This window comes from Oncorhynchus tshawytscha, linkage group LG29 (assembly GCF_018296145.1).
Source record: "Oncorhynchus tshawytscha isolate Ot180627B linkage group LG29, Otsh_v2.0, whole genome shotgun sequence".
Classification (NCBI taxonomy): domain Eukaryota; kingdom Metazoa; phylum Chordata; class Actinopteri; order Salmoniformes; family Salmonidae; genus Oncorhynchus; species Oncorhynchus tshawytscha.
The window spans coordinates 10,320,352-10,332,586 of record NC_056457.1 but is presented as its reverse complement, the minus strand read 5'-3'; the positions used below and the strand labels follow the sequence as shown (position 1 = coordinate 10,332,586).

At 44.1% G+C, this 12,235-nt stretch overlaps 1 protein-coding gene across 1 annotated transcript in view; it reads left to right on the top strand.

The window, feature by feature from the left end:
* LOC112227970 (tyrosine-protein kinase yes) overlaps positions 1 to 11,281 on the top strand; it is a 35,672-nt gene extending 24,391 nt beyond the window's left edge. Inside the window, exons 5-12 of the mRNA XM_024393021.2 lie at positions 1,004 to 1,107; positions 1,501 to 1,650; positions 2,544 to 2,699; positions 3,194 to 3,373; positions 5,987 to 6,063; positions 6,449 to 6,602; positions 7,835 to 7,966; positions 8,898 to 11,281. Coding sequence (XP_024248789.2) covers positions 1,004 to 1,107; positions 1,501 to 1,650; positions 2,544 to 2,699; positions 3,194 to 3,373; positions 5,987 to 6,063; positions 6,449 to 6,602; positions 7,835 to 7,966; positions 8,898 to 9,106 — 1,162 coding nt within the window. The 3' untranslated portion in view covers positions 9,107 to 11,281. The remainder of the gene's footprint in view (positions 1 to 1,003; positions 1,108 to 1,500; positions 1,651 to 2,543; positions 2,700 to 3,193; positions 3,374 to 5,986; positions 6,064 to 6,448; positions 6,603 to 7,834; positions 7,967 to 8,897) is intronic.
* The last annotated feature ends 954 nt before the right edge of the window (positions 11,282 to 12,235 follow it).

The window sequence follows — 12,235 nt, the reverse complement described above, 5'->3', positions numbered from 1 at the left end:
CTTGGCGATGCGTGGGGGCACAAACTTCCAGCATGGGCCTTTGCTGAAGTAAGGGGAGAATTCTCCCCTGAACGATTCATAGTGGACACCGGGGTTGTCTCCATACCCCCAGCGGTGACACAATGTCCGTGCCACCCCCAGGAACATTTTGCGGTGCAGTCATCTCTCCAAGCCCAGAGCACACCCTCTCCAGGCTCCAGAAAAGAGCTCGGTCATAATCAAATCGGTATCAGTCAATGTCAGATGAAAACCTCACACCCCATCATAGGGCAGACTTTGTCCTTGTGTTACTTGGCTATTTAGGCTACGTTGTTTTGTTCACACGCTAGGTTGTTTTTAGTTTGAACTTGCTCAACTGCTAGTGAAGAGACCTCACAGACATGCGAGCCTGCATGCCATGCGAGTGCCCTGTTACCACGCCAACCTGCCACACTTAAAGGGGCAGCTGAACATTTGTCTACCCTCAGTAACTAAATATTTGAGGCATTGTGCTTTAATACTTTTTTTAATCAACTTTTTTTTATCTTATCAATACTCTTCCTAAAATACTTTCATTGTGATCTTACATTTCTTTGTGTTCCTACATTTTTAAATTTAGGAGCACATGTTCTCTGTGTAGAGCCCTGCACTTCATACATATGGCCACAGGGGGTTTCAGCCACAATCTCCTATATGAGCTTAGAGGTTGATCGTTTAGCAAGGAAATTGAATGTTATCCGGTTTGTTAGATTGACCCTGATGGAGTCGATGCTTTATTTCCTCTCGTTGTGTATTTTGAAGTTTGCTAGTATTGATTCAAGTAAAGTTCATAGTAACATAAGCTGGTATTGCTGTAAATGTGGGTCCTTCCATAGAAATAGAATGGTGTGCTAGTTCTGGAACACATAAAATGCTCTTCAAATACTTGGAGCGGCTGGGGATTCTCAAGGACAGATTTGGGAAACTGCTGTACTGCAACATTTTACAAAGGCTCTACTTGTTCTATTTCTGTGTCCTTCCTCAGGTGGTACTTTGGTAAAATGGGACGTAAAGATGCTGAGAGGCTGCTGTTGAATCAAGGCAACAACCGAGGCACCTTCCTGGTGCGAGAGAGTGAAACTACTAAAGGTGAAGACGATTGACGTGCGAACGTGCACGGGCTGCGTCTCTAGTTATACACGCCATTTCTCAATGTAGTGCACTACTTTTGTGTTGACTGGGGTCCGGTATGTTCCAAGCATCTCAGAGTATGACTGCTGATTTTAAGGATCAGTTTAGCCTTTGAGATCACACTGAATAAGACTACATGGACAAGTGGGAACTGATCGTAGGTCAGCACTCTGACCCACTTTGAATACTAGCCCTGAAGTCATATGGTATACCCTAAGACAAAGTCGTGCACTATAATGGGGAATATGGAGTCATTTGAGAAATAGCCAGTGACACTCACATTTCCATGAATAAAGCCTAGGTCTTAATACTGTTGCTTGGATGGACGAAGAATCTGGTCATTGTCTCCAGGTGCTTACTCCCTGTCCATACGGGACTGGGACGATGCCAAAGGCGACAATGTGAAACACTACAAGATCCGCAAACTTGACAACGGGGGTTACTACATCACCACGCGAGCCCAGTTTGACACGCTGCAGAAACTGGTCAAACACTACACAGGTATGTCTTCTACCTCCTTTTATTTATGGTCTCTCGATCTCTCCAACACTCACTTTCTCTCTCAAACTCACTCTTTAACAGGCCTGCTACACTGGAAACGTAACCTTGCTGAGCGTGAGATGCTCCTATTCCTTTCTATGAAACCTGGGCCTAAGCAACACGGCTCAGCGTAAAATGACACTCTGGTTCTATTTTCAAGAGTTTGACGGGTAGCTCACGCAATAGAACACTTGATAAAGTGGCTCACATTCTGTTCGCGCTGGCAAAATGTCGCAGTTAAAACCTGTTTTTCCCAACACCCCCCCCAGTGAAGCTCCGCAGTAACGGTCTTATTCACAGCTTCCTCCCCTTCTCCAAGTGCAGTTTCTGATGATAAATCCACACTCATTCACTGCGGTCTCTCTCTCACATCTGTGCTTCTGTAGTAGCAGGCTTACCTGTAATTGACCCTGTGATTTCCCCAGCTAGATGAATGGCTCACAGATTGAATATTTAATAAAGACCTTCCCTAAATGCCTCCCTTTCAGCAGAAGGAGAGAGGTTAAAACTCTCTGGGAGAGCCCACTTTATGTCTCCGTCACAAATGGCACCCTGCTCCCTACATTTAAAAAAACTTTGCACCATATAGGGAATAGTGTGGCATTTGGGGCAAAGAAAACCTCGCTCTAGTGCACTATAAAAGCAAGAGGTCCCTGTCGTGTTAAATCATCCAATTCTCATTCATATTTAGCTCTATTATAGGCGTGTCTAAATTCAGCCGTATCGCATGTCTGACAGGCAAACTTGTAGTGTTGTGTGAAATGTCCCCTTTTTAAGCTTCGCTGGGTTTCCCTCGTACTTTACTGCTGGGATTCATAAGAATCCCTACATGATTGTTTGTGCCCCCCACGCAGAGCATGCAGACGGTCTGTGCTACCGGCTGACCACGATGTGCCCCACGGTGAAGCCCCAGACCCAGGGACTGGCCAAGGATGCCTGGGAGATCCCCCGGGAGTCCCTACGCCTGGAGCTCAAACTGGGCCAGGGATGCTTCGGAGAGGTCTGGATGGGTAAGACCAAATACTGTTTAGACACAGACGGGCACACACACACACACACACACACACAAAGAACAAATATGCACGCCCACACACACACAATCTGGATGGTCTGAACAGACAGGAAATATATTACACTATTTTTATCCCAGGCCAGGGAATCTTTCACTTCCTTCAGATGCTTCCTCCTTAACTTTTAACTCCGGAGGAAGTAGCATTCTCTTTCAGAGTGAGACACAAGTCCATCCAGCCACAGCTCATAACTACATGTGTTCATGTACCCAAATACACCCGTACTGTATTATGTCGGGGGGCTGCATCCCAAATGGCACCCTATTCTCTATGTAGTGCACTGCTTTTGACCGGGCTGTATAGGGAATATGGTGCCAGAATGTGTACTGTGCTGAACACTACTATTTGTTTACTCCTGTTTTTACACCAATGTCTTGCTTCTTCAGTAAGTAGCAGCATGACCCGGCTCATTCTAATTCTGTAATTCTATTCAGGCACGTGGAACGGCACCACCAAGGTGGCCATTAAGACCCTGAAGCCAGGCACCATGTCCCCCGAGGCCTTCCTCCAGGAGGCCCAGATCATGAAGAAGCTGAGACACGACAAGCTGGTGCCCCTCTACGCCGTGGTGTCTGAGGAACCCATCTACATCGTCACTGAGTACATGGCCAAAGGTGTGTGTGTGTGTGTGTGGATACAGTGCATTTGGAAAGTATTCAGACCCATTGACTTTTTCCACATTTTGTTACATTACAGCTTATTCTAAAATGTGTTAAATTAGTGGGGGTGTTTCTCATCAATCTACACACAATACCCCATAATGAGAAAGCAAAAACATGTTTTTTTAAATGTTGGGAAATTTATTTTAAAAATACATTTAGAAAAATGAAATATCAGTGAAATATAAAAACCTGTTTTTGCATTGTCGTTATGGGGTATTGTGTGTAGATTGACAAAGTGAAAATAGTTGTAAACATTTTTTTGCAAATATATTACAAATAAAAAAACAGAAACCTTATTTACATAAGTGTTCAGACCCTTTGCTATGAGACTCAAAATTGAGCTCAGATGCATCCTGTTTCCATTAATCATCCTTGAGATGTTTCTACAACTTGATTGGAGTCCACCTGTGGTAAATTCAATTGATTGGACATGATTTGGAAAGGCACACACCTGTCTATATAAGGTCCCACAGTTGACAGTGCATGTCAGAGCAAAAACCAAGCCATGAGGTTAAAGGAATTGTCCGTAGAGCTCCGAGAGAGAGGATTGTGTCGAGGCACAGATCTGGGGAAGGGTACCAAAACATTTATGCAGCAAGAACACAGTGGCTTTACATCATTCTTAAATGAAAGAAGTTTGGAACCTCTTCCTAGAGCTGGCTGCCCAGGCAAACTGAGCTATCAGGGGAGAAGGGCCTTGGTCAGGTCACCCTGACAGAGCTCCAGAGTTCCCCTGTGGAGATGGGAGAACCTTCCAGAAGGACAACCATCCCTGCAGCTCTCCACCAATTACGCATTTATGGTCGAGTGGCCAGACGGAAGCCACTCCTCAGTAAAAGTCTAGTCAGGATCCAGGGAAAGCTGAATGGAGCACAGTAAAGAGAGATCCTTGATGAAAACCTGCTCCAGAGCACTCAGGACCTCAGACTGGGGCAAAGATTCACCTTCCAACGGGACAATGACCCTAAGCACACAGCCAAGACAACGCAGGAGTGGCTTTGGGACAAGTCTCTGAATGTCCTTGAGTGGGCCAGCCAGAGCCCGGACTTGAACCCGATTGAACATTTCTGGAGAGAACTGAAAATAGCTGTGCGGCGACGCTCCCCATCCAACCTGACAGAGCTTGAGAGGAATTGCAGAGTAGAAGGGGCGAAACTCCCCAAATACAGGTGTACCAAGCTTGTAGCATCATGCCCAAGAAGACTCAAGGCTGTAATCGCTGCCAAAGGTGCTTCAACAAAGTACTGAGTAAAGGGTCTGAATACTTATAGAAATTTGATATTTCAGTTTTTTGTTTTTTTGCTTGCAAACATAAACTGTTTTTGCTTTGTCATTATGGGTGTATTGTGTGTAGATTGATGGGGGGGTGGAATTTAATACATTTTAGAAGTTGGCTGTAACGTAACAAAATGTGGAAAAAGTCAAGGGGTCTGAATACTTTCCCCGACAGACACAGATAAACACAGCCTCTCCTTCTCCAGTCCAGATGCGGTGACGTATGTGGCTGGCAGCGTGATGTTGACAGATTCCTCACGGCTGATTAGATGTGTAATTAAAACATTATAGCTGGAGTTTCTCTCCAGAAGGGTCCCATACACACACATGCCTGGGGGAGGTGATTAGCTGGCTGGCTCAGCTGGACCTTGTTATACGTGTGTGTGATGGAGTTGGAGAACTTGGTATTTTATTAAATGTAGTGAACGTTGGCCACATGCCAGAGATTTTGATGTCAGTTGTTGCACGACGCCGAAGGTTGTTCAGGCGCCGAATTGATGAGATGTTTCGAAATCCGAACTTTTAGATATCACGCCACAACACACACGTCGTCCTATCGGCATGTATCCCGGACAATTTCCTTAAAGGACCCCATTTAAAATGTATGGCCGTTTTTAATTAACGTACCCTACAGTTTGAAAGTCCTTGGGAATCCCATGTGGGGTTTTATAAGGCCCGAAGCAGAGATATATTTAATTGAGAACTGCAGCAGTTTTGTGGCAAGCTTTCATCTTTCTCAGCTGCAATGAGTCACCCTGTTTCTTTTTTTATTAGTGATTGAACGCTGATGACTCATCCCTTTTTAAATGGACTCAGTGACCCCTGTGTATATATGTATAAATGCACCAGAGGAACGTGTGTGTGTGTGTTTATTCCGTTGGTATCCCCTTGATTCTAATCTTGGTTCAGGGGTCAATTAAAAGAACGATGTCCCTCTCTCACACTGAGGAAATGGCGCTGCCTACGCCCCAAATGGCACCCTATTCCCTATATAGTCTGCTACTTTTCCCACCAGGGTCCCATAGGGCTCTGGTCAAAAGTAGTGCACTATATAGGGAATAGGGTGCCATTTGGGGCACGCACTAGATGTCATTAGGAGCTGTGTACCGAACATAGACAGAAGCTGCTAGCTTCATCAATACCAAGGGAAGGATCATGAATATTTAAGAAGGTGTATTTTAAGAAGTCTTCAGTCTCACTATTTCTATGGTGGTATTTCGCTGTTGCAACATTTAGCTGCAGTCTCTCTGGTACTGTAACTGTCATGTTTTGCTGATGTTGTTTTTGTAGGAAGTTTGCTGGACTTCCTAAAGGAGGGAGACGGTAAATTCCTCAAGCTTCCCTTGCTGGTGGATATGGCAGCACAGGTAAGTCCAAAGTCAACCTCTCAGTAAACATGGACATTTCTACATATGTAGCCTGTAGCTGCCATGTATGTTTCCAAGTGTCTCGCCCCTCTGTGTTTCCACCTAAGGATAGGTTTGAGCTGTTTTTAATGCCCGTAGTACACTGCTGTACAAGAGAACCAATTTAGTGCACTCTTCCGCATCCATCACCAGCATTCTCCCTCCTGTTTGTAAGACTGCATCCCAAAAGAGCCCTGGTCAAAGGGAGTTGACTAAATAGGGAATAGGGTGCCATTTGGGACTTACACAGGACCAACGGCTCTGCTCTCAGAGTGGATCACATCAATTATTAACCCGAGCCTCTGTGATCAAACGGTGTGTTAAATTAATCTGCTTGTTTTCTCAGATCGCTGACGGTATGGCTTTCATCGAGAGGATGAACTACATCCACAGGGACCTGCGCGCCGCTAACATCCTGGTCGGGGACAACCTGGTGTGCAAAATCGCCGACTTCGGTCTGGCTAGGCTGATCGAGGACAACGAGTACACGGCTAGGCAAGGTTAGTAGAGCACCGAGACAGAGGGACTTAGAATCCCAGTTGTTGCAGGTGTGTATGGGTGGAAAGAGGATACCTAGCCAGTTGCACAACTGAATGCATTCAACCCGAAATGTGTCTTCCGCATTTAACACAACCCCTCTCTGAATCAGAGGGGTGCGGGGTGCTGCCTCAATCGACATCCACGTCATCGGCGCCTGGGGAACAGTTGTTGTTTGGGGTGAACTGCCTTGCTCAAGGAGAGAACAGCAGATTTTTCCACCTTTGCCGGCTCGGGGATTCGAACCAGCAACCTTTTGGTTACTGGCCTAGCGTAGATAACCGCTAGGCCCCGAGACAGACAGACAGAGGGCTTAGAACTCTCTGGTTGCGTCCCAATAATCTCTCCTTTCTCCCGAAGTGTTGCTTACTTGTTCACTTCCTGTCATGGATTTGAAATTACTTGTATATTATTGTGTTATTATTAATATATGGAACCTTCCTCTACCCCATGCCCACACCACTACAATGATTTTACATTTGGGGGAAGTAGTCAACGGGTGCACTCTTCAGGAAAAAGGAGAGATTACGGGGACATAGGGCTTAATGTCACAGTCGTTTGAGATGTATATGAGGGGGGCGGAAGTGTGAGGTCACTGGCGTAGATTAAACCCTGTTGTTTCCTACCATGGTAAATTAAGCTAATAGCGGAAAGCAGATGCTCATATTTACTCTGATTAGTTGCGGTGAGTAAACTCTGACTCTCAAGCTGCCTGCTGCTTAACCATTTAAGACCAAAGGTTTGAGCAGAGAAACAGGCGTCCCTGACAATACCACTGTTTTTCCCACTCAACACTAGTCTTAAACCTTATGGAATGTGACTTTTTGTTTTTACCCTGCAGTTCACATACAAGAATCTGTCTTTATTGACAATGTTGTATCTTAGTTCAACCAGTTTCCTTTGCAATTAGATCTGACTTAAACCATTTTTAAAAACCAAGTATGATAGGTTAAAGAAAAATGTTGAATTGTTTTGTTCGAGGTCAATAGTGTAATTGTCATGGCAGACTGAAGCATAAACTTTGATATGGGTCAATTCTCTGGTTCTATTCTCAGTGGTTCTATTCTCAGTGGTTCTATTATGACTCTAGGCTCCCTAATGACCCCTAGTGGAGTTTAATGTTCTGTCTCTCCTTCTCTCTCCCCTCTCTTCTTTGTCTCTGCCCATCTCTTCCCCTCCTGCTCCTGGTTTGTAGGTGCCAAGTTCCCCATCAAGTGGACGGCTCCTGAGGCTGCCCTGTACGGCCGCTTCACCATCAAGTCAGATGGCTGGTCCTTCGGCATCTTACTCACTGAACTGGTCACCAAGGGCAGGGTGCCCTACCCAGGTAAGAACAGACAAAACAATGTTTGTGTCCCACATGGGCCCCCATATCCCTCAAACTCAACTCTGGACCTCCAAACCAGTTCCACTGTGTTCTTTCATTGTTCCCCTCCAATCAGGGACTAACATAGACCCAGGACACCAGGTGGGTGCAATTAATTATCAGGTATTGCAGAAAACGAGCAGGCTTCGGACCTCGTAGGGTAAGAGTTGAATACCTCTGTCCTATATACTGCACTTCTTTTGACTTGGGCTCACATGGAGTGGGCACTATGTAGGGATTACAATGCCTTTTAGAATGCAAATCCCATAACAACAATGGCAGTCTGAGGCTGTCTATCTGGTTAGGATTAGTCAATTGTGTGATCTAGGTGTCTTGTGTAACCAGGAGGAGTCGTGCCAGCACAATGTAAACAAGGAAGTCTTTGTAGCCTAGACTGGTTAATACTGTCCTAGGAAGTGGGCTGGGGGTGACACTGTCGTGATGGCTGTTTTTGTCTCTACGGGATAAACACTGACTGAGGTTAGAGAGAACCATCTGGTAGGGTCTGATCTGGAGATTGAACACCACTCTTGTTTATAACCATCTGTCCCAGACTGATCGGGCTCAGGGGAGAGAGAGGCTGACGGGTGCTGTGAAACACTGACACACACACTAACATTCAGACCCCTTTTTTATTTATGTTTTTCGGGTGGGGTGTAATAGTCGAATGGAGCTATTGGGTGATTTCACAATGCACTGCCATCTCGTGACTGTGACAATGGAAATAGATCACAGACCTTGTTTTGTTGTGGATAATCTTGATTTTTATTGTGACTTAACTCACATGGTTTACTGCACTGTTAATGTAATGGGCACTAAACAGACTGACCCCCACCCTCCCCCTCTTTCTGTGTCTCTCTTTCTCTCTCTGTCTTATTCTCTCTCCACCCAGGCATGGTGAACAGGGAGGTCCTGGAGCAGGTGGAGCGGGGGTACCGTATGCCCTGCCCCCAGGGCTGCCCAGAGTCCCTCCACGAGATGATGAAGCTGTGCTGGAAGAAGGACCCTGATGAGAGGCCCACCTTCGAGTACATCCAGTCCTTCCTGGAGGACTACTTCACAGCCACGGAGCCACAATACCAGCCTGGGGATAACCTATAGTCAGGCCTGGCCGCAGCGCAGCCCTGGACCACTTCACCGTGCAATGTATCTCTCCACCCAGGAGGAGCAGACTTGGATACAGACGCATGGAGACGTAATTCTATGAATAATGTGCTTCAGAAAAGCCAACTGGAAGCTTGGTTATCAAGTTGCACAAACCACTGCTATCGCTGATGATAATTTTTTTTTAAATCTTTTTTAAATTTTATTTTTACGTTCTGTTTATTTTTAATTTCAGGTACTACATATAGTCTTAGTTTGTATGAATTTACTATTTTATTTTGTCCTCAATGATCATGTTCATTTTCAAAGTGACCAATCATTCAACTGTGTAGTTGTTTTAACAAATTTGTTGAACCATGAAAATGGCACGAGAAAGCCCATCAGGTAGAGGCTCTCGGAATGGGAGCTCTTTGAAATGGAGGACAAGAGAGAAGGATGTACTGTACGGCTGCGTTTAGAAATAGGCAGCCCAATTCTGCTCATTTTTCCACTAATTGGTCTTGACCAATCGTATCAGATCTTTTTAAATATTTTTCAGAGCTGATCTGATTGGGTAAAAGATCAATTAGTGAAATTAAGATCAGAGTTGGGCTGCCTGTGTAAACTCGAAGGCAAGTACTGTGGGAATATTTCAAATGAGAATTCAGTTCTGTGTTCAACTGGAAAATGCTTTTCTTTCTACATGTTTTTCTGAATGATCGACTTGAGTGGCGCGGATCAGGGACAGTTGCGTGGGTCCGACTTGTCTGCTCATTTTCTATTTTATTTCTATTAGTTGATTTTATTCTATATAAACTAAGAATTATTCATATCATGGAAATAGTTCTAGGTTCATGTGAAGCCCTCGAGTCCTTCATTAACATGCAGGACATTTCTACAACACTAAGTCCATCCTGTTATGTGTCCAAGACAAACTGTTGCCATGCCAAGTTATATTACCTCTTTAAAGATCACTACAGCGTATGACTAAACCTTGTTTCCCTTGTACTCTGATCTGGAGACAGTTTAGCATTTTCCCTACAAATTCTTTAGGTGAGGATTACAGGAGAGGAAGCTGATCCTAGATCTCTATCTAAGGGAAACTTTACCCCGGAGCAATGTATCACTGTGAGATAGGACAATATTCAGCTCTCACCTGGCAATGCCGACAGCCCTGTAGATCACTAAGCTACATGCCAACGCAGATTGTCTCTGCACATGTCATAGCACTACGCAACAGGAGGCAATATTGAATGGAGCTAGTATAGACTAATGTACATCTAGGACCAGAATTAGAATTTATGGATGCAACCACCTGATTTGGCAGTTACGGGCCAGCAATAACTTGTACACAATTATGTTAAAAAGGACTTGGCCTTTTCTTTCACTTACATGGTTGTCATTTACTAGACTCATCACATGTTCTATTTTCAGACCTGAAGATGCTCGAAAAGGAAACCATTTTTTCTATTATGGGAAAATATTGCCAAAGCACCTAAACACTGTTTTATTTTGACTACATGCGATTTTATAGTGTGAACGGATTTCATTCAGTCAACAGTTTCAGCCTAGATACAAAGAGGATACGTTTTTATTCAGACATTATTGTTTTTAAAGGTAGACTCAGCGAAGTGACGTTGCCACGAGCAGCACCGCAGATATTGCGATGAGCGAGATGCAAGCCTTTGCTCCCTCAGTCACAGACAGTGCTTGCGCAAGGGTTCCCTTCACGCTGTAAGAGCGTGGAAGGTACGGGACCAAAACAGTGGGGGAGTTTAGCCTCGCGCTTCAAAGCTCTTAGTAGTTGCGGAATTTGACCCACTATGCTGTTTATTTTGTGCACCTACATCATATCGCCGAGTCTTCCTTTAATACATTAGTCAGAACCAGTGAACGGTTAGTCATATTTTAAGACCGCAAAATGGAGGAAGGTCATTTTAATGCGTCATGACGCATCCACAGGGGTCATTTGACTCTTCTTTAAACTCATCAGTTAAGTGTTACATTTGATTATGCATACTTACACAGATGGGCAGAACATAGATTGGTCAACTGGGGTTTTAAAGAAGGGCATTGTACAAAATCCTGATTTTATAAAAAGGACAGCAAAGACGGGGGAAAGATAAATAATTTTGGTTTAGATACTAATCTGTGGAATTTGTACAGTTGGAAAATAAACATTTCTGATTCTAATTTGTATGTTATTCTGTATTGAATTCGTGAGATTCATTAGTTTAATACGGACAATAGGCACAACATTTTATGAATCTCGAGCTGTCAGAATGATTCATATTCTTGGCATGAATTGATTTTTGTCAGTTACATTGCAGCCACTATGCATGAAGTCATGTGACAATCACATTATTGCGAGGTGCAGAGGCATTTCAACCAGTCGCAGTGGGCTGGACTCCCTGTTGAAATTGCGATAGTACTACAGAAGGGGCTACATCCCTGTTAGCTTTTTTAAAATTTGAATTCTACAAATATCAAATTGACAGTCAGTGATGTCAGATTTCAAACGTATTTTGAGCATCATTGTTCAGGCGCAATGGTACGTGCATCAATGTAATGACTGATTTGTTGCAGACAAAAGTCAATAATTGCTGCTGCGCTTGCTTCACGTAAAATGTTATACATAAGGTACCACCAGTAGTTCTAACTATTACACAATGCAATAATACATTTGCTTCTTTCATCACCAACCTGGACTACTCTGTCGCCTATGTTGTCATCGAAACTGATCAAGGAATGCGAGGATATGGGTTGACTTTTACTTGTGGGCAGCGGCACAGAAATTGGTCAGATTCTTGATCCACAAACTACACAATTTAAATACATTTTGGAGTATTATAATTGGTTGGCTTTCTGTAACCAACAAACACATGTTATCCACAGCGTCATCTTGTGGTAATATGTGGCTGGCTTTGTATTAATAGGCACAACTAGAACAAATGCAGGCTGACCATATTATTTTACAGATTTATGCAGATTTTATGCTAGTTGTCCCAATGTCAACCTGCCTGCTAGTCTGAGGATAATACTATCTACGGTTTTCAAATGAATCACTAACTTTCACTTTTGTCCCTTCAAACTGCGGTGGTGTGTGCTGTGGAAACCCTGTCAAACCTAGTTGTGGGGAAATCTAGA